At 40.5% G+C, this 22,620-nt stretch overlaps 1 protein-coding gene across 3 annotated transcripts in view; it reads left to right on the top strand.

Moving 5' to 3' along the window:
* Window positions 1-22,620, top strand: part of specc1 (sperm antigen with calponin homology and coiled-coil domains 1) — a 77,266-nt gene that overhangs the window by 33,307 nt on the left and 21,339 nt on the right. For all 3 annotated transcript variants that reach the window (XM_022199345.2, XM_022199347.2, XM_022199348.2), the window contains 9 exons: window positions 1,784-3,345; window positions 5,556-5,763; window positions 6,410-6,483; window positions 8,003-8,178; window positions 12,041-12,204; window positions 13,215-13,315; window positions 13,423-13,498; window positions 14,090-14,234; window positions 17,381-17,483. In XM_022199345.2, coding sequence (XP_022055037.1) covers window positions 1,784-3,345; window positions 5,556-5,763; window positions 6,410-6,483; window positions 8,003-8,178; window positions 12,041-12,204; window positions 13,215-13,315; window positions 13,423-13,498; window positions 14,090-14,234; window positions 17,381-17,483 — 2,609 coding nt within the window. The remainder of the gene's footprint in view (window positions 1-1,783; window positions 3,346-5,555; window positions 5,764-6,409; window positions 6,484-8,002; window positions 8,179-12,040; window positions 12,205-13,214; window positions 13,316-13,422; window positions 13,499-14,089; window positions 14,235-17,380; window positions 17,484-22,620) is intronic.

Here is a 22,620-nt window from a genome sequence, read left to right as displayed (position 1 = left end):
GAATCTTCATTAAGTGCAGACCTATTCAATGCTGAACTCACCTGATTGGGATGAACTGCTGCACCTGCAATTGTGAAGTGAAATCACTGCCTCCTTTCAATCCAGGCAGGTTGGAGATCTCTTCAAGGAGTGGCTTTGGGTGCCTAATTTCACTGACATCCAAAAGTGATTGCGCCCAGTTTCATTATACTCTTTTTCATTTTTATAGATCCTGATTTTCGTTCACATCTGAACTTTGATATTTTATTAAACAATTTTAGGTTATATTACAAAAGTCTGTTTTTAAATCTATTTGTTTTCCCACTTCGGAGTCAATCTGTCTTTACAATTGTACTTGAAGCACCTCACTTTTTCAACCTCAGCTCCTCACATAGGAATCTTAAACAGCTTTGTACCCCTGAAACTGTGCCAGTGTTGGCAGGTCCTGCCACAGTTGCTAGCTTATTCAATAAGGGGATAGTCTGTGCAAAGTGCCTATCAATGGCAAAGTGCTTACAGAACCCACAGGAGTATAGGATTTCCATTTCAAACTAGGCCATTTAGTTGTGTGTGTGTGTGTGTGTGTGTGTATGTGCATGCAGACGTGCACTTAGTGTGTGCACATGTTGCTCGGGGTGATGCGCTGTCTATCTCCTCACACAGGCTGTCTGTCTAGCCTTTACTTTGTGGGTTTGATGAAGATGTATGTATGAGAGAGACAGTGCTGTCTTTGTCTGTGCACTGCTTAAGCTGCTTTGTGCCTGAATGCTCCACGTGCACAGAGACCTTTGTCATCCTTTGAAACAGGCAACCCCCTTGTGTCTGCATTGCTGTTTGCTGATGATCTGAAAACAAACAATACAACTTTTTCAGGCGGCGTTCAGCTCACGCCGGGCATCAGTAAATACTCTTCATTTTTGAGAGGGGTCTGGAAAAGGCTCACGCCAGCGGCCCACATTGATGCCTTTTGAAATGCCACAGTTAAGCTCTGCTGCAGCAATGAATGGCCGTAGACAGCAACAGACAGACAGTGCCAGGCAGATGCATTGTTGTCCAGAGAACAATATGTGAATAGGGTACAGTGACTATAGTCCTGAATAATACAAGTATGAATGTGAACACTGTCTATTCATTTAGTGTCATTACATGATGTTAACAAATTCATGGCTCTAGTACGGCTGTATGCTGATTCTATTAACCTTCCCTTCTCAGTGTCAAACTTGCTACATGGTAATTCTGCTGAAAGCAAGCTTGTCTTTAAAACATGAGCTGATAATTAAGAATCTGGAGTCTGTGTTGTCACCATTGTGACAATGTGACATCACATTTGCAGTCCAAGTGGGTCATTAATTGTTAATTTGATTAATCTAAAAGTATTTATCACTCTAAAGTTATTTATGTATCTGGTATAATTAAATTGTTTTAAACACAGTTATTACATTTTTACTTCATAAATACATTATTTTCTTTTGATGCTTGTATTGTTTTTGAAAAGCATGCAGATCTTTTAGATACATTTCTCTTTTTATGTAACCAGAGATTAATTACTATTTTTACTTTTAATCTGCTGTCTAGTGAATACTTAAATTTGAATGTTATGGTGGAATTTGCATTCACTGTCAAAGTTTCAACATGTTAACTTTGAAGAGATCATTTCAAGGAGTCTTAGATTGGCATTTATATGAGACAGCTCTGTCAACTGCTTTGTTGAAAGACCACGATAAGTGCTTATCAGATTATTTACTGACTTAGTTACAGCACTATTTTATATATATATGTATTTTTGTTTTGGTCTGTATTGCAGGTGCGCAAGTGGCCAAGAAGTCTGGTATCCCAGCTCCCAGAGAAATCCCTTCTGCCATAACAAGAGACCGCATATCTCTGAGGGACCAACTGAGGAGCTCTTCCACTAAGAGAATGGTGTCCAGTGCCAGCACTTCTAGCCTCTCCACCCTGGCAAAGCAGACACGTAGTTCAACCAAGTCCCGTGCAGATGCAGAGGGCCAGGAAAAGGGCCTTCTGGAGTGTCAGGTAAAAGAGCTGCTTGCTGAGGCCAAGGCTAAAGACTTGGAGATCAGCAATCTCAGGATGGAGTTGCAGCGCTGCAAGAGTAAAGCATCGAGCACTTCTTCTTCACCCTCACCCAACTCTGTTTCATGGCAGGAGCCTTCTGCTGATCGGGAGCAGGGGCAGGTCGGGGAGGCCCTTGTGCTGGTTGGGGAGCTGAGAGAGAAGAATGGGAAGTTTCAGAGAGAACTAGCAGCCCTTAGGGAAGAGAATCAGGTACTGAAGGAAAAACTGCTTTCCTTGGAGACTTCTCCTCTCTCTAGTACAAACACAAGCACTCCCTCCAAGCCTTTGGTGAATGGCCTGCCCTCAGACTCTTCAGGTCCTCAACAGGACAGTCTCCCGTCTACTGCCAGCCCACTCAAAACTTCCACCTCTTCCAGCTCTGACGTCACCAAGGAGTCGCCATCACCTGACTCGTCAGAGTTTGAGAAGATCCCATCATGCTCAGAGTCACTGAGCAGTGGTGTCAGCGGGGAAGCTGTTGCAGCAGGAGGAATAAACAATGTGGAAGGTCAGGATGTATCAGTGCAGAGCCTCACAGAACAGATTCACAAGATGGAGGAGAGCCACCACAGCACAGCAGAGGAACTGCAGGCAACGCTGCAGGAGTTGGCTGACCAGCAGCAAGTGGTGCAGGAGCTGACAACTGAGAACGAGCGTCTAACCGAGGAAAAGCGCCTACTGCAGACTTCACTTCAACAGCAGAGAGAGCGTCTGGAGGTGTTGGCCCAAAAGAATGAGACACTGGCAGTTAGACTTCAGGAGCAAGCTCAGGCTCAGGCCCAGAGGGAAGAGGAGCTGGGTAACCAAGGGCCTCGGCTGGCAGAGCTGGAGCAGAGGTATGCCGAGCTGGTGGAGAGTTCACGCTTTGAACGGGAGAAACTGGTGGACATCCAGCAACAACTGACAGGCAGCCTGCGGGTTCTGGAGGAGGAGCACCAGGAGGCTCAGGGCCAGGTGCAGTGCCTCAGAGAGGAGATAGACAGGTTGCAGGCCCAGCTGGACAAGGAGCAGGAAGTTGGAGGTCAGGCAGCACACACCGCGGAAGAGCAGAGGGCAACGGCAGACTCTCTCCGACTAGAGAACAGTAGGCTGAAGGCACAGGTGGACATTGAGAGGCAGAAGGTGGGTGAGCTGATGGCCATGCAAAGTACCAGTGACAGCACTGAGTTGCAGAATTTGCTGAAGACGGCACACACTGAGAGAGACAGGCTGGAGGTGGAGCTGACACAACTCAGACAAGAGCTGCTTCAGGCTCATGCTGACACTGAGCATGTGCGAGCCACAATGTCAAAGGTAGGAAGGATGTTTACATCTTGGGATTTATGGTATGAATATTGTATTGCACCTTTTTGGGTCTGCTGATGAAGCCCACCATCTGTTTACATTATAATGGAAATACTGAATGTTATACATGTTTTATTCTTGAGGAGTGAAATATTCACAAGTGAGAACACAGTCAGAATACTGTAAAGTTATTAGTATTTGTAGCACAAAGGCAAATAGGCAAATATTTGTGTGAGTCTGTTTGTGACAGGACAATTGTAATTGGCTTGACAGAGTCTAAGCAGACTTCATTGCCTCCATTGTTTTGTACCATGTGGTTTGTGTACAAACCAGAACTTCAATTATGTGAGTCACTATGTTCAAAGACCTTTTTTTTTCCAATCTTAGTGAGCTCATTAACTGTGTGTGTTTGACCGAGCTTTATGGAATTTTCAAAATAACAATGTGTCCATGTCCTATTACAAAGATAAGCATATCAAGCAGTCAAAGCAACAGCCAAAATGTTAGCTATCTGTCAAGGAATAGCCATAACAGCAGTATAACACTTGAATATTAAGTCAAACAACACCATGATGTTTTAATAGTTTTTGGCTCAGTCACCACCTGGTGAATGTAAATGAGGACACATGTCTTCCACAATAGTTTGAACATGACCATTAAACAGTCATTGCTGGTATTGGTACTTTAGCTGCCACAGCACATGAAGTCATCTTCACTCAAACTGTTGTCATATGTTTCTCAGTAGTCGCTTTGGTTTTCCCCTACAACACCACAAGAACTAGAAACACTGAAGCAGTGTGGGTTTGGGGTCATGTTGGTGGTTGTTGCCACAAAGTGAGGCGTGTCACCATTAGCTTAATGATGTCATCATTGTTGGACTGAGACTGTAATGCCAACAGTAGGGTGGTCCAGCGGTGTATGACTCTGAGTCACAGTGCTGTCCCTCTGCCACATGGGTGTGAGGGAGAGGCCACTTCATAACTTCACTCACAGTCATCCTGATCTATTGGAGCCACATGGAGTCAGCTGGAGAGTGTCCTGCATGACTACTACTACTGATCACTTACTGCTTTTAGTACATTATGCTGACAGGCTCTTTCCATGTTTTTTGTCAGGACAGCAACCATCATTGTTTACTGACTTGAGCTTCAATTGCTGTGATAAAGAAGTCAGACTCATGGCCTCCATGCATGTTTACCCTGATGCCAAATGGTCACTGTCAGACATAATTTAATAAATCATACTGCCTGGTCTCCACCATAACTGCTTTTGCAAGTCTATCGCCTTTCACTAACTGAAAATAAAAATTTGTTTTAATCAGAGGAAATAGTGTAACATTTGCAATATTGACCATTACATAATGTAGCCTATTTTAGTTACCTTTTAGTCTGTGGTCTCTTCACACACCCTGTGTATGACCTTCATCCAGCCTTTAGACCTCAGAATGTCTTAATACAACTTATTTTTGAAGCGCAAGGGGCAAACTAATGGGATGCCAGTGGGAGCTGCGCTTCTCTTAGCAAGATATTAGCTTCCCTAAAAACATGATTTGTGAAATTTTTGGAGATCTCATAAGTATTGACATTATGCTTTTGCCATGTTTCCCTTTTTTTTACTTCATCTTCATGCATCACACAAAAAAATCTTGCAGTTTATGGTTCATACATGGTGATAGTTTCTCACTAATTCACTTTAAAATACTTGCATGCATGGTGTTCTTGCCTTCACCACTGAAGTGTGGCAGTACAATATCATATACCTTATTCACTTTAAATGTAAGATCAGAAAAAAAAAAACAACTTAACGCCAACCTCCATGAAACAAAACAGAAAATCAAGCCTATTCCTTCATGCTGAAACCAGTCAGCAGTGACTATTTTTTTGTTATTCTTCTTATTCATTTTCTGATGAATAAGAATACTGATACATAATTAGCCCCAAAACCATGGTGTAGTTCATACACTGGTATGAAAATTATCTTTTATCTAATCTTTTGAAGTTTAGAGATATAGAGAAAAGCACCAAATGGAAATATGACACCACAAGAATTACAACACAATATAATAAATTATTACTTCTTGAGCCAAAGGTGATTTAAGTGTCCGTCTAATTTGCACAGTGACAGCCAGTTGTTGCTGCGACATAAAGCACCACCTCTTTGTGTTTATTCAGTTTTGTGCTAAAGCCACCATAACCTCAAATACTCGAACACATCCCCAGGTGGAGATCAAATGCCAGCAGGTTCAAGAACGATCTGAAAGGCGAGAGCAGGAGTTAAGCAGCCGAGTGACTTCCCTGGAGGAGGCTGGGATCCAGGCTGAGAACCAGGTCAAGGAGCTGAAAGAGACCATCTTTGAACTAGAGGACCAAGTGGAGCAACAGAGGGCTGTCAATTGCCACACCAACCAAGCTGTCCTGGACATGGAGAGTATGTTCATATCACTAGCTGTTCAGTTCTATATTGCTCTGTGGAGACTTAGCAGTCTAAAATGTAAACATTAATCCTTCAGTGGTATGTAATATTTGTTTTTTTCTCCTAAATGGGATCACAAAATATTAGAAACTCCACCAAATGACCACAAAGTTGAAACGGTACCCCTTTAATAAAAAAGCTCAGCATTAAGACATTCATGAAGTTATCATTTATTGCAGAGATGTTGGAATAATACACATAACTAGACTTTAACTCTGACTATTGAGCGTATATGAAAAGACATGCAAATAGTTGCTATTTACATACTGCTAAATAGCATGGAACATTTTAGTATGTATTTAGTACATTTTATACACACTGTACATCCACAGGCTGTGTTAATTTATGGTAGATAAGATTGCTGTGCATTACTGCAGTAATGAGAAACAATTTAGAAAGATCTAATGGTGTCCAGGAGTAGCTGATGTAAAAGTACCTTATAAGAGACATCAGGTCATAAATTGGCTAGCTGCATCATTCTGAAAACTGTGCAGTTAGTGGTGAATGCTGTTTAGTTGGTGTGAATCTTCCTGATTGTGCAGTCTGGTAGTGCTGAGAGTTTGGGAAGCACTTCTCAAGGATTTTGAATTTTCCATTGCAGATCTTGTCAAAAAGCTGGAGGAGCAGAAAGCTGAAGCAGAGCGACAACTGAAAGTTTTCAATAGACAGATGAAGGTAAGAAAGCTTCAGTACTCCAACGTATAAAGTTTCTACAGTTCAAATCCTGGTGGCTGATGTTCTGGCCTAAAAGCATGTAACTGTGACGTTCAGAGATCAGATCAGACCATATTTGTTGGACCTTTGTCACATGCCGTCTCTGCTTTCCAGTATTTTGTTTGTTTTTTTTCCCCATCAGCCAAGCAATAAAAAGAAGCAAAACTGCTACTCCTGGCATCTCTTCAGAGCTCTGTTAAGCTCTATAACGCTCAAATCACAGTATCCTTATTGTTGTGATTATTATTTCTTGGAACAAAAAAATGTACTGGAAAAGTGTTTCTGTTTTGATCATGTTTTCCTACTGTAGAAACTGACTCAGTTCAAATGACCATAGCCACTCCTATACAGCTGTCCTTCAGCCCTTGAGGGTGAGTGAGAGAGTTTTTGGGTGGAGTGTCACTCCTAGTTCAGGATGATGTTCTAGTCCTCAGTTTTTCCTTTTGCCCAAATGACCTTCAGTCTTCTTTCCACTGAGCATTGTTCCAGGAGCATTGGTGAATATGCAGGTGGGCTGTTCACACAGGCAGTTTTGTATTTTTTGGCAGACACTGATACTCTCCATGGTATTCTTCCATGAACATGACTTCTGTTCTGTGTCTGTCTTTGAAATAGATATTATCAAGTGCAACAGATTCAATCTTCCTGGATTTCATGGTTGTCTTCTAGATATTCATTTTGGGCAGCTGACTTTGGAATTTCCTCTCATGTCTTCCATGTATCTGTCAAACTGTTGTTTGATGGAGGCTCAAGTCTTAAAAGATGCTGAAAATATAGCTGTAATTTCCAAGTTTGAATGATGTGAATTCCCAAGAAGAGTCAAAGTACTTAAATAGAAAAGTTGATAAAATGCAAACCTTTAATGTGGTGACACCATACCCAAAAGTCAAATCTACAAAGCGCAGATCTTTGTCTTTTAAACACTGAATATGTGCCGAGAAGTGGTTTTACTTCAGTGGCAGGAGATACCTTCGGTTTTTTCACTGCCTGTTGCCTGCTGCAAAAAAAAGCATCTGTTCTGCCTACCTTTTGTGGGTTTTTTTTGTTCTTTTGTCCTGAGGGGATTTCAAGATCTTTGTAGCTTTCGATGTTCTAAAAATTCTTTCAGGTTTTCTGAATTTGGTTTGGGATTTTGTTTTGCTTCCACAGATATGTTAAAAAGTTAACAAAATGCTGGCTGTGACAGACCAAAATTTCACACACACTGGTTCATTTAGTTTTTTGCAGTAAATGCTAGAAACTGTTTTACCAGTGTCTTTAGTGATAAAAAAGAGAATGCACAAAAATAAAGAATAGTTTGTGTATTCATTTATTCATAGCATTTATTTTCTATTGTAAGGCATCATTTTAAAACCTTTTACTGCTGCTGTCCAGCTAAATCCAAAAAGCTTACATTTTCTGATTACTCCTGTCTTTTTGAATTCACGTGAATACGTCTACACCTGCATTCACCTGTCCTCATCCATGTGTTTGTCTTCAGGATGAAAAGGAGGAGTGGCGTCGTTTTCAGGCTGACCTCCAGACTGCAGTTGTGGTGGCCAATGACATCAAGGTGGAAGCTCAGCAGGAGCTGCGTACTCTCAGGAGGCAGCTGCAGGAAGAGCAGGATCGCAGTGCAAAGCTTTCCGCAGACCTTGAGGCCCTGCAGGGAGTCAGGTACCATCTCCATCATTCTCCACTTTTTCAGTCCTTCCCTGCCCCCACCTTTCTCCTCCAGCTCCCCTTGTTTAGCATCGGGCTGCAGATCCTTTCTCTCTGAACGTATGTGGATATGAGGTACCTGCCAGAGTCTCGCCATATCTCCACCAAGTGCTACATTTTATGTATGTGGTACAAACAGTAATTCACAAAAAATCTCTTGCTTAAGAGGTTTCCAAAAATTCCTATCTGATATTAAAGCAGCATATTACTGACTCTGGATGTTATTCAGTCCATATCTTGGTATGTCACAAGATGAAATACTTGGCGTTTCAGAGTTTCAATTCCTGGGATTTGGCAGACTCTGTTGGTAAATGAGCAGTCTCCTGCAGTTTTTTCCTCTATGTATTCTACTCCTTTAAGCTGCTGCCCTCTCTGTCTCCCTCTTCCACACCTACTACTGCCCTTTGGTAACATTCAATCCTCACACAGTAAATTGCAGTATACTGATTACAGGACATTATTGTTACATGAAAAGATAAATGTGGTGGCACATCTGCTCTAATCACAGATGCTGCTTTGATGTATCTGTGTAAAAAATATATTACACACCAACATGTAATGCATTTTAAGACTTCACATAGTGTTGTTGGACCATTGCCATGCAGTAATGTGACTGATGTATTTATACAGAGCATTGCATTGGATTGTGTGTGAGCAGAGAAGTGTGTTTGAGCGAGCAAATGCCATGGTGTTTTTGACAGTCTTGTCCCCTTTCATCATCATGCCGGGTCAAATACTTGTGTAAAGTGCAAAGTCTGCTTAGATTTGCTACTTTGTTTATCTGTGTGGCAAATCATGGTGTAATCCTTCAAGCAAGGAAATCGCTCAATGATTTCATTCAGAAAATGTCACCCCACAAAAGTTATTAGAGCACTTTAAGTAGGAAATAGTTATATTTGGTTTAAAACCAGATGTGTTTTGTTCAGATGTCATGCAGTACTTGTGAATAGCGTTACAGTACTGGTTTTAGATCATGGCTAAATCAGAAAACTTTCCCCAAGATTAGCTGTTACGCTGCGTCCGCTTCCCACCTGCTGCAGCTCCCTGTGATGACTCTGTCAAAGATGTCCCTCTGACAAGCCTTCCTATATACAGTCCAGGTGAGTTCCCTGCCCTGGCAGCCCTCTCTCAGCCAGCCTGCCTCTCCCCGCCCTGTGTGCTGCTGATGCTCACTGACCTTCCTATCTGTGTTTGGCTTCGTGTTGCTGCTTCAGCCTGTCTGACTCTGTCTGTCTTTCCATATGCTGGCTGACTGCACCTCTGGGACTATCTTACCTTTTTGGTTTGCTTTGCCTGGTTCCTTAAACCTGTAGTTCAAGTAGATGTATCTGGTGCCACCTGCTGGTGTTTGGATGAATAACTCCTACTTTTTGGTTAAAAAGCAGGATGGTCTGCACGGCATGACAGGATTAAACTCATGCTATGCATCATCTGCTACAGATACAATTGCATAGCCTCTTCATCACTGGGTGATTTTGTCAAATTTGACATGAGTTACTGTATTAATCCTATGAGGTATGCATGGAATAGAATTTTTTAAAGTATCCAGAGGTTTGGCTTTCAAAATAATAAGAGGAAATTTAAGGTGTCTTGTTTAAAATAGACTTATACATTGTATATAATAGTAACCTTAACCTTAAAACATCTTTCTTTCTCTTTTCCAGAATAAGCACTGGAGCCACTTTTGATACTAAGACGGCAGTAGAAGGGCACTAGAGAAGTGCCCCTCACCTCAGCACCACATGAAGACAGTGTTATTGTTGCACTTACTATTTCATTCAAAATGTATTGTGATAAACCAGTTTCATTGTAAGCCACTGTGACCTTCTGGCACTGTCTGGCTTCTGTTTCTCCACATGTCTTTACATTTTGGAGCCTTTTGAATAATAATACTGCATTTTTGTTTTTTAATGAATGTACTCATGACACTTGTAATTGTCTTGTGTTGAGAAAATGCCATATGTTTGAGAGACTTCTTTTTACCATGTGTGAAGCTGCTTTGTGCCTTTCAGAACATTGAGAAAATGTGTGACCTGTTACAAATGAGTATGAAGAAAAACAATGGGAAAGTATAAAAAATACTGGAAAATGTTCAGCCACTGGCAACACTGATGATTCCCAACATTTTACCAGAATAGAGGCAAACTTGTAATATCAGGAAATCAGCATTTCAAGGCAAGAGCAACACAAAAAAAATTGAATATTGAATATTATTCATAAACTAGGTGGTTTTGTGCTGGACCTTCATATAATTGTCTTACTATTTCTATATGTGTCACGTTACTGCTACTTCGCGCTCTGTTTATTTACTTTAAGACCTGACATTCATGATCTTTTGAGCAAAAAGCTTTTCTTTATTTTAAGACTTAACTTTGGTCTTTGGTCCTGTATTTGGAATAATATGTAGTGTCATATTTGCCCATTAGATGGCACTCTGTAACACATATTTACCATGAGGTGTCCATGTCTTGATTAGCATTCTGGTATCATCTGCTGTGTTTGTCTGTTTCTTTCATGAATTCAGTAGTACTTTTAAGCTTACAGAGATATTTTTAACAATATACTGCCAATATTAGAAGGTAAGACTGCCACAAACACAAACAACTGTGCCTCAAGGTCACTTTTATTCTTCTGAAACATACCAAAAGGTTGATGGTTTATTTTATCTCATAGACCAAGAAGACTGTGTTACAGGTTTCTGAGAGGCTTATTTTATCCATAAACTACCATTCTCAAAAGATGAGTTGATCTCATTTGCTATTGCTCCACTGTTTGGAAATCTAGTTAATGTAGAATAACCACATAGACTTCCTATCTAAACCTCAGAGGTCACTCAAGGATCTTGTAATTCTTCCTTGTTGATCAGTTTTGAATCACTGTGTTTTACAGATTTAGAGATTTTTTTCATCCAGATAATGTGTCAGACTCAAATTCTGTGAAGTAACTCGTGTTAAGAAAGATGCATTTTGTCACATGGTTGATATAATTTTCTTCAAACAAAAACCTCACAGAATATTTCATACTGTTGTAGTCTAATAGTATATAGATGCAGCATCTCAGGTCACAGTCAAATTTTTACAAGCCATATTATTCAGCCAGAGAATAAGATGCTGGTCCTCAAAATGTAAACATTTTTGTTACACTCAAAAAATCACGTAGAAAAAGATGAGACTGTAACGGTGGGGTAGATCATTTTCTTTTTGTGAACAATACCGTGAATGTCCTTTTAATTTATTCTGCCAAGAAAGATTTAGAAAGACTTTTGACTTCATGCCTGTGAAATATTGCATAAAAGTGTCTGTTTGACTGTTCTTCATCTGGCAAATGAATAAATTGAATTACACCAGTTCAACTGCTGTTGTGTATCTCTGTCACTTTTTGGAGGTGAGTTGAAGAATTCCTTGCTTGTCGCTCATTTCTCATCCATTAATGTGATAAAGCACCTTCGAATCCTGCACTCTGCATGTTTAAGTCCAGTGTTCACCAGGGCAATGGGCACAAAGTGTCTTGACGATTTGATTGCTCAGATGTTGGTTTCCACATTTAGGGCTGTCTCTAGCTGGTTATCATTTATTGACCATTCTTTAGTTTAATCTTCAGACTAATATCATTTGATCTTGTCAATACACTGAGCAAACATCTGTTTCAGAACATGCATTCTTACTGATCAGCAGGTCATGTGCTCAGATAAGTTCTAAAATGAAGGGTTTGAAAGTCCAGTCACCAGCTCACAGATTGCCTCGCCACATTCTTTTTACCCCAGTCTATATACTTGTATATTTCTCTACACAACAACCCTGTTCATTGTGTCTACCAGGTCCCAAGGTGATGAGACGAGAGTGCCTGACTCTGACAACAGCCGTCACTGGTGTGGCATCTCCATGATCCCGACCACACCCATGGATGCCAGCGGAGATGCCGACTCAGAGCCCGAAGCTACTGTCAAATCCCTCATTAAGTCCTTTGATACTGTTGGACAGAGTGAGCATGAGCACCACGACACTCAGGCACACACTGACAGGGAATCCCACCACAACAGTGTAACTGTAGAGCAGAACAGCTGAGGAGCTGCTTACCATTCCAGCGTGGCTATCTGTCATTTCTCTGCAGCTAAGGCATGTGTAGTTGTGCAGGACCGTCTGACCTGAGTTGACCCCTCGCATGTAGGAGGGCTTTTTGTGTTTGTGAGATCGCTTGATACCTATTGAAAAATGATCCACGCATATATTTGTGACTGATGAAGAGACATTTACTTTTAAGAATGTTACTACAGCTGGACAGTGGAGGTAGTTGTTCCTGTCACATTTACTCAGCAGCTTCAGCGTGTATCACAGCATCAAAGGCAATTGTGACATGACAAGGGCAGTTTGTAGAGTTTCTTTCAACACGTCCGTACCATACTAAGGTTTTAGAAATAAATTCCTAAAAGACCTTTAAGCGAAAGTGTTTTCTTCTTTAAATTAGTCAGACGAATCAGACCTTTTAAAATCACTTGTTAAATATGAAGCAACACCAGAACTGTGCAGAGTAACATAAAAAAATCACAAAGCCATATTGTACATATAACATCAGAAAATAAGAAATAAATGTCAACAATGAGGGCATAGCTGTGAAATCTTGATGCTACAATATAAACATTCATCAGCTTTTGAGGCTTGATACTTCACCCTCCACTTTAAGCATATTTATTATTTCATCAAGATTTTTTTTTTTGGTATAGGTTTAAAATGCTAGCTCTGCTTTATCTTTAATCCACTCTACTCTTAAAACCACCTGCTTTTTTAAATAATACATTATGTTATTTATTTATGATCTGCTGAAGTCTAATCAAAAATTAAGGAAGCCACATACTGCAAGTCTTCTCTATGGCGTTAGTATTTACAGTGATTGAACGGAGTTCAAAGTATGGATGTTGTATTTATTTAAGTGAGTTACATATGATACTTGAAGCTCTTTTGAAGCTATTGTCACTGGGTATATTAATGTTTCAGATGGACCCAGCCACACAGTTCAAATGCATTCCTCACCAAGAAGCCCGCTGAGTGGGATCCCTGTACGTACTGCACCTGCTGCTGCTGTCTCCCCCATGCAGGTATGCACCAGGACAGTTTTCCTCTGAGACTTAAAAATAGAACCCCTGTAGGTGAGATAGTTTCAGACTCTGATATGATGAGATCCTTGTTCTGTTTGATCTTTCAGAGACACTCATACATAAAGCCACTATCGAAGACACTGGAAAAAAGGATCAATCACGGAGAATTCTCTCATCATCATGGTAAGTGACTGTATTTGGTGTGTAACCATAATGTAAAATTTAGATGTATATGCATATTTCATCTAGCTGTCGTGAAAAAAAAAAGATCTTTTCTATATACTGCTTTTAGTCTTGCTATGAGTCAGCATGCTCACTGAAAGCGAAAGAATTGGTAGAACGATGTGCAAACATTGGACACTGATGCTTTTGTAGAAGTTTTATGATTTGGTTGTTGAAAACCAAATACTATAATTGTCTTGCCCAACTCTTAAAATGTCTCCATCTCCAGCTTCTTCTCTGAAGAGTTGTTAGAGAAACTCTCTGAAACTTTAGAATCAAAGCATTGATCAGAAATTAATTTAATTGATCTGTTTTGGTTGTTTTTACTGTTCATTACTATTCAGACATGCCTGTGTAGGCAGTGGCTACAAGTATGACTTGTTCAAGCAAATCAGATGTCCTGTTTACTAGGTTGCAACATGTATTATATTCCCACTTTATCATTGTACACTGTGATTTGTCAAATGCACTTTGTATTCTGATTCCTCGGCTTCTGACTTTCTTCTTGTTCTCCTGTGTCTGCCACCGTCTTTTGCGTCCTTCCAACCACAGATAAGTTGTCGGGCTGCGGGGAAGACCTGAAGCCTAACAGCCTTATGAGGAAGAGCCCCTCTCTAGAGTCTGTAATCAAAACCCCTGCTTCTCTCAGCAGCCGCACTGCATCCTTCAGCTACAACCGAGGCAACAGTAAGCTCAGGTGAGCTTACCTAAATGCATTTGTCCAATCATTCCCAGTGAGATAATCTCACTTGTTTAGCTGTGCAGGTTTATTTGGAACTGGTAAAGCAGTCATACACGGGAAACAGTAAAACAGATATTTCCATTAGCTGATGAGTAGTAAATGTCTCTGACTTCTGAGTTGCATTATACATCATTTGGGTTTGCTTCACTTCACAGGAAATTAGACAGAAATTCAAACTTGAATCACTAGAACCAAGTGTATTGTGATTTTATGCTGCCTTCTTATATGCCAACATCCTCAGATAAACCCATCAGTGCAACAGAACAGACCTGTCAATAAGTCAGTTTCATACTGAGCCTTCCAAGCGTTTTTTTATTTCAAGATATTTTTTGGTGCTTTTTTAGCCTTTGTTATAGTAGACAGTGGAGAGAGAGACGGGAAATGTGAGGAGAAAAGTCGGTGAATGGCATGCAGTAAATGACCATGAGTCGGACTCAAAAGCTCAAAAGATATACAGCATAGATGTATACTGTAATTCCACATCTTTCTACACTGTTCAGAATAGGCTACACAGATTGTGAAGACTGTGTAATTATGATGTGCTACTAATAAAGTAGAGAGATGTTCCCTCTTAGTACCACTGAAGAAACTGTTGCTTCCTTGTAGGCCTTTAAACAATTTACACTAAAATTCAGTTTGAGTTATATATGTCCCAGCTAACCGTAGAATTACATAAAGTTTGATACCAACTGAGGCATGAAAACAAGAATAAGATTTAAATTTTAATGTGCTGAACATGGTGCTTACTTTGATGTAATGGACGGAGTGATTGCAGAAAAAAAAGACAGATGTTAAACATCTAACTTTCCATTTTAAATACAAACCGCTTCTAAATGTGTGCACTCACAAATGATCAACTACAGCACTGCATTTACACAACTGCAACGTGTATCGAAGTTAGATGATGGCGTGTTGAAATTTACCTTTGTGTGTTGTCATAGTACGACAGTAAAGCTGGTGGAAGCACATTAGACACCACCCTGAGTTTCAGCTGTCATTATTACCACCAGTGTCTGTGATCTATAAACTCAAAACCTGTTTGTCCAGCCTCATCTCACCCTCCTCTGGCACCATGCCATTGCTGAGATCTGTAAAAACAGTGTTATGTGTGCCAACAAAAATACATTATTAAAGATCAGATACAGCCCCACAGATGATTGATCTTCCTTTCTGGAGTGAAACATCAAAATACTCCTGCTTGTTAGGATATTTGTTTTTCATTGCATGTAATAATCACAATAATAATGTAGCTGAGAGATTGCATTTCAGACTCTCTCTCTCCAGCAGTGGATCTGGAACAATCTAATACCAAGTTTGACATTTTTGAAGGTTATGATAAAGCTGCTGTATCACTGATGACAAATTCAAATACTCTATCCATCTGCAGTATTTGTTTGGACAGGATCTTACTGCTTCTAGCATTATGGTGCCTCAAACAGAGAAATAATGAATTCAACAGCCGAGTTGCAGTGACGTGTGAAATGTTTACCATGCTCAGAGCAATGACCGTGTCCCATGGTCTTCCCATGGCCTCAGCCCCAGCACAGACCCCAGGGAGAAGACTCTTTGAATCATACTGCAGATAGGCATTTAGCCAATCTGCTGTACCACATCGAATTTATTACTTTTCTTTCTCGCAGGTATAGAGTATGTATATAATTGAACATGAATCCATAGAGGTTGAATGTGAAAATTTGACGGCATGCCAAAAATGAATTGGGCTACAGCTTTACATCCCACACATGAATATAATGAACTACATAAAAGCCTCAATCTTATAATGATATTATAAGATAAAATAAGAATCCACCTGATAATGGAAATCCTGCACTTCAGAGAGGGAGCGTTTGAAAAATGTATAAACAAACAAATAAACAAAGGAGTATCAAATAATTGCACAAATGGATTACTTTAATTCTCTGATATTAGAATGGATCTGCATCGTCTCGTCACATTGGTACATAATGTGCTGTACAGACCATTAAACAGTGACATTTTGGGGGCATTTCTTAACATGTCATTATGCTTCTGTGTGTGGGGGGATTAAGTTTTAAACTCCAGTGTATTATTCCACCATATCCAGTGATCAGCCACAACATTGTATAATACCTTTGTGATATAGTGTAGATCCCCCACATGCCACTAAACAGCTCTGACCTGTCTGAGCATGGGCATGGGATGTCTGTAGATTATGGCACTGAGATGTTGAGATGGAGTAGATCCATGATCTCTTATTCATATTCCTCAAGTCATGAGTAATTTTTGTGCTGTGGTGGGGTGCATTATCTGACTGGGGGTCATGTATTTGGTTAACAACAATGTTTAGGTGGATGGTACGTCAAATAAACTCCCACACGAATGTCAGGACTTGATGTTTCCCAGCACAACACTGCGCTGTAATCACATTGTCAGTATCACTTCCGATCTTAGTGGTTTTAGAGTGAGTGCACAGTGTCTTGGTGGTTAACACTGTCGTCTTGCATCTAGAAGTTCCAGCCTTCCTGGGATGTTTCTGCATTCTGTTATATGAGTTTGCATGTTCTCCCGGTGCATACATGGGTTTTCTCGGGGTTCTCCACAGTCCAAAAACATTCCAACATTAAATGGTAACTTTAAATTGTCCATAGGTGTGAATGTGAGTGTGATTGTTTGTCTGTATGTGTAGCCCTGTGATAAACCGGTGACCTGTCCAGGGTGTCCTCTGCCTTCACCTTAAGTGAGCTGGGATAGACTCCAGCCCCTCCACGACGCTAATGAGGATTATGTAGATAATGGATGGGTGGTTTTAGAGTTTGCTATTCAAAGACAAATAAGTTTTAGCTGGGATCTTGTGTGATGAGGCTCAGCTGCTTGTTATAATGTGTGAAACTTATTTTACTCATTCTTTGCATTATGTACTCTGCTGTGTAAACAGGACTGTTTACTCAGAATTTATGAAACTCACTTGATGTCCATGTGCGCCAAAGTTTGTGTGTGGATGTGAGGATATTCATAATTTTACAGGGTAATCAAACTTTACATTCCAGATGACAAACTGTGACTGTCTGTCTTTCTGTCTCTCTGTCTCGCTGTGATTCTGGTTCATGTTTCCCTGGTGACAGTGTGGAAAGAAAAGACCCTTTGGCTGCACTGGCGCGGGAGTATGGAGGATCTAAGAGAAATGCTCTACTGAAGTGGTGCCAGAAGAAAACAGAAGGCTATCCGGTAGGGATCAGAGGCCACAGACCTCACTCAAATACAGGACGGCCTCCATTCACTTTCATACTGCAATTTTTTCTGCATCTTTGTCAGTGTTATTGTCGTCTTTCATTTAAAAGGGAGATAACAGCTCCCAATCCTCTGGTTTTATTACGTGACATATTGCTTTGGTTAGTTTGCCCTCAGGTTCTGTTGCCATTTCTGTTATTTTCAGCCACCACCGAGGTGTTAGACTGAAGCGGCACATTACTGTGTTTACAAACACACCATTCACCCACCTGTCATCTCACTGGGGATATTAAATTGTTGTATCACAGCTGTAATGGAAACATCGGAGCAAAACACTGACACGCTGGATTTATGCATTTGTGTCTTTATATAGGCCTCTTTGTTTTTATTTATGTCCATTTGTGTATGCATTGTTATTGTGCTGTGTTCCCAGCTCTGTTTCCTGCTTATATTGGGCCAAGTGCTGGCAATCACCTAGCTTAGCTGCTCCCCTAATACCCAGTTTAAGGAGCCCATTAAGCCCAGTGGGATTAGAGATTTGCCTATGCAATCATCATGTTTGTGTGCCAGCATGCCAGCTAGCTAATGCTAAAGCTCTTACCAGCAGGGGGACTGGTCACAGCCTGCAATCTCTAGTTTAATAGGAAGAGGAGTCATTCCAGCTTACTCAGCCTTTTGATAAAAGATTAATTATAGTTACAAATATACAAACTGACCCTGCTTCTGTAATGTTCATGGTTGGCTTTAACAGCAAATATCTCTGGTTTGACAAAGCTTGAAAAGGCACATGGGATGATAACTGCTAATAATAGACCTTTCTTTCCCAGTGATAAAGAGTCTGAATAATTGAATGTTGTTAGATCAATAGTTCCTGCTTCTCAAGCACTGTTCAGTGCTGTTCAGCGAACTTTGTCACCCTCACTTCATGTGCATTTCAGTGTTTGATCATCACAAGGTGCTTCTGTTGGTAAAACAGTACATTCTCTGTGATGGAAACATCTGACTAAATAAGATAAAACTACGGTCTGTCTGATAAGATGCTGCTCCTGTACCCAGACTAACATGGCTCAAAATGTTTAGATTGTAGGGTCTTTGGGTGGCAGGAGTGTGTTTAAACACACAGGCTTATAATGGAAAGTCACTGGTTTGGTACTAAATAAAGCCACAGTGTCCTCTGTTAGCTGGGTCCTCATTAAACAAGCATTTTCAAATTTTTCAGTGTAATGTGCTACAAGGGAAGCTAACAAATCTTTCAGTGGGGGATTAAAAGGCTAAACAAAGTTCACCGGTTTTGTGTTTTTAGCCAGTTTACTGTCCTTTTTAACTCCATCATGCTTTAGATGGGTGTTGAGTAAATGTAGCTTTATAATGTCTGATTGGTTAAACTTTAATCTACAAAATAGTTCAGATTTCATTTCTATGTATTTTGTTTTATATGTAATATCTGTGCTGTACAAAGTAACTTGTGACTTTAGCTGTTAAATTAATGTAGTGGAGTGAAAAGTACAATGGTTTCCTCTGAGATATTCTTAGTTACTCTCCATCTCTGCTATAGTTCAAATAGACTTCTGTCAAATAGTAAACCAAATGGAACTGCACATCTCAGTTCAGTTCAGGACAGTTGAGTCCAGGAATATGAAACCCTTAATCGAGCCTCATTCCCATTGGTCTGGATTTACATTGGAACCTATGATCCCCTCTCACAAAGGGCTTAGCAGCACAGTGTGATTATTTGCAAGTATCAGGAATGCAATAAGAAGATTTGGCTACTAGGACTGTTTCAGTCTGAAGCATAATCAGTTCCCTCCTGGAGTAACTGTTCTCGACTGGAACTGTGGTCCTTCGTGTTTCTGGGCTTTCTACATGTGCACCATGTGCCTGGCCTGTAATTGGATTTATTCACATACTATTAGGCAGTTAACCTTAAAAATGTCTATTTTTAGAACAAGTGTGAATGCTTCCTAATGCGTTGCCTCAAATTCATGTTATGGTGATCCATAGCGATTTGCATATGGGGTGAAAGTGTTCCCATTTAAATTGTGGCAATTTTTCCAAACCTGTTCAGAGAATAGGTGATAGATAGATACATGTATGGATGGAGAGATAGAGGGAAAGATAGAAGCATAGATAGATACTTTATTTATCCCGAGGAAAATTTGTTTATGATAAAGGAATAAAGAAGACATTGTCTTTACCATTAGTAAATCAGATCAGTTTTCAAAATATGTGAGTATACATTACAGTACAGTTTTCAACTAATCATCTGCATTATGCACAAAGTTGGGATCAAGAGAAGCAAATGAGTGAAGGACTCATTTTTACTTGCACACATCTGTAATGTTAAACTGAGCAAAAGGTCCTGCAACTCAGCTGCAGAATTTTTTTCAAATACTTTGTGGCCTTGGTATTTAACTTTGGTTCCTCTACACATGGATGATCAGCAGAGATTTACCAGAACTGCTGCTATTTGTCTCATGAGCTTTTCCTTCCTCTGCTGAGTTCCACTACCTTCCACAGGGAGTTCTGTTTTCAAGAATGCATGGATACATACGGTATGTTTGTGTGTCTGATAAATAGTGTTTGTGCATCAGTTAGTCAGAGAAGCTCAATTTGGCACTCTGTCCCACAACATGTGACCACTGGCTTCTTGTTTGGGTCTCATGGTGGGCTGAGAGAAAAGGTTGCTGTCAGAGAATGTGTTGAGCTTCATATGTCTGCAGAAAGGTCAGGCTGCTACAGTGTTACGAGGACTCAGCCCATATGGACGACACTAATTACAGACCTGATGTCCAGAGGGGCTGACTGATCCGTCACACAGTCTGCAGCTTCAGGACAGCAGAGACATAGTGACTGCGACAATCGTCAGAAATACAAGCACATCCTGGTTTCTTTTTTTGTCCTTCTGTCTCACTGTCTGACTTGACTTCTGCTCTGATAATCTGATAAAGGTTAGTGAGGTTTAGTTTTATCAATACATCCGCATGTACTTTGAGGTCCCTCTCTTCTCAGCTGTGCGCTAAGGTCAAAGAGGCAATAACTCAACACTAATTGGCTCTTTAGTATAGAGTCCCCTCGTTTTAATTTGTGCTTGGCCTCTTCAGGCTACATAATTAATGGTCACTTTGAAGAGGCAGCTTAAACCGTCGCTGTTCATTTTCCATCCTGTCCCTGTTTCCAAGTGGTGAAGTAAGCAAGCTCTCATATGAAGCTCATCTGCCAGCACAGAACCAGAAAAGCTGCTGTGTGAGGCAGACACTAAGCTGATGGGAGCGTCAGCCTCGTGCCAGTTGTTTTTACAGCTGGCAGACCTTTTGGTAAAACAGCAGCCTAATTAAAGTGAAACAGAAAACGGGAGCTATTGTAAGCATATTGGGAAATTATTTGATGCTTTATAGCTGCTGAAGGCTCAGTAAATCCAAGTATTTGTAGCTGGACACAAAGCTTATTGTCATGCTCAGCCTCGTTTTCTGTGATCAATAAAGGAATGAGAGAGATAAGTACTTGCAATCATCATGAGTGGATGACATAATTAGATGTATGTATGCTAAAACAACTAGAATTAGGCAATATATCACCTTATTGATAGTTTCATATTAGGTAACAAGGTTCTACAAGTGTTTGCTTCTCTGTTTTTGTAGTTAATAGCGGTCACAGTTACAAAAAAACAAACAACTGCCATGGACTACATGTCCTACATGTTAAAATCATTAATCAAGGTTCAGGTGTGTGTGCATCTGTGTATGGATGTGTTTGTCAGTGTCAACATGTTTTCGCCATAGAGACAGACAGTGAAAAGGGAAAACATGGTAAATTACATGCATGTAAACACAAGGGTGTGGAGGAAAGCCCCTGAACACCTGAGGGGAATGTGGTATGTGAAAGAGTGTATTTGTTCACCAGCTCCTTCCACACCTGAGTTAAGCAGAGATCCTCACAGCAGCTGAGTGTCTGACCTGTGTTAAACTCTCAGAGGAGGAGAAGATGTGAGCCCAGACAGGCTCTGTAACACTTCAAATGTCAGATTCCAGGAAGCGCAGATCGATCAGTGAAGACCTTAAGATGGCTCTGACTGACTCTGCCCTGTGGGAGAGACTGAAAGGGACTCTCACAGGAAATTAGTATTCATAAGGGATCTGGTGGACGTCACTGCTGGACTGGACACAGACTTAAAACACAGGACTGCTTTTATACAACTTCTGTTACTCTGGTTTTCACTGCAGTTTTTTTCGACCTGACTGAAAAGAGCACGTTTCTGTAGGGGAACTGCTTGGTCTGAAACTTGCTGTTATATGTTTTCTGATGTTTGTGAAACTTTCTCCTGCTCTCCTAGTCTTTCATTGTATTAATTTACATTATGGTTGGTTATCCAGACTGCAGAACGTTGTTATTGTCAAAAATTGTCAAAAAGTTTTGACATACCCTGTAAATCCTCCCTTCTTGAAATCATCATCTTCTATAGAGAAATAAATTGTCTACTTGTAGTTTTAACAGAGAGGCCATTTTCAGCCACATTCAGAAAGCAAAGGCTTTCTTGAACATTTGGGCTACTGAGAAACACTCCAGCCTCCAACTGTATATTTGTCAGGCTCTTTGATGTCTTAATTTAGGACAGCTCCGGACACTTTTTAAGCTTTTTTTTTTTCCTCAATTAACCATAGAAGCCAAACAAAAATAAATGCACTGTTTGTTCAAGATGGGAACAATGAGCAAAGGCTCTGAACATTAGGCTCAGCTGGGCCTGACAGAGCACAGCTTATCCGGCCTCGTCTGGGAAACTCACACACATACACACAAAGCCATTGAAAGACAGGAATGGACCCCCAGGCAAGTGTGGAATGGAGGTCAAACATCGAGGAGGGGAAGAGGGTTGGAGTTTAAAGAGCAGACATTACTAATATTGAAGGATTTACAGTTATTGTGAGTGAGATCATCAGTGTAAAAACAGATTGTAGCAGACGTGTCTTCATTTGGAAATGAGTGGAAGATTTTATTACATCTTCTGAATGGTTGACCCAAGGGCTGAGTGGTTACCATGCGTACCACATTGGCACAAATACCACAAGTGATGAGTCTGCAGTTTGATTCCCAGCTAGCACGCTTTTCTTCACACAGTTCTCAATCTGTATATTTCCTG

This window comes from Acanthochromis polyacanthus, chromosome 17 (genome assembly GCF_021347895.1).
Source record: "Acanthochromis polyacanthus isolate Apoly-LR-REF ecotype Palm Island chromosome 17, KAUST_Apoly_ChrSc, whole genome shotgun sequence".
Classification (NCBI taxonomy): Eukaryota; Metazoa; Chordata; class Actinopteri; family Pomacentridae; genus Acanthochromis; species Acanthochromis polyacanthus.
Note: the sequence above shows the minus strand (reverse complement) of the source record. Positions and strands in the feature narration are given on the sequence as shown.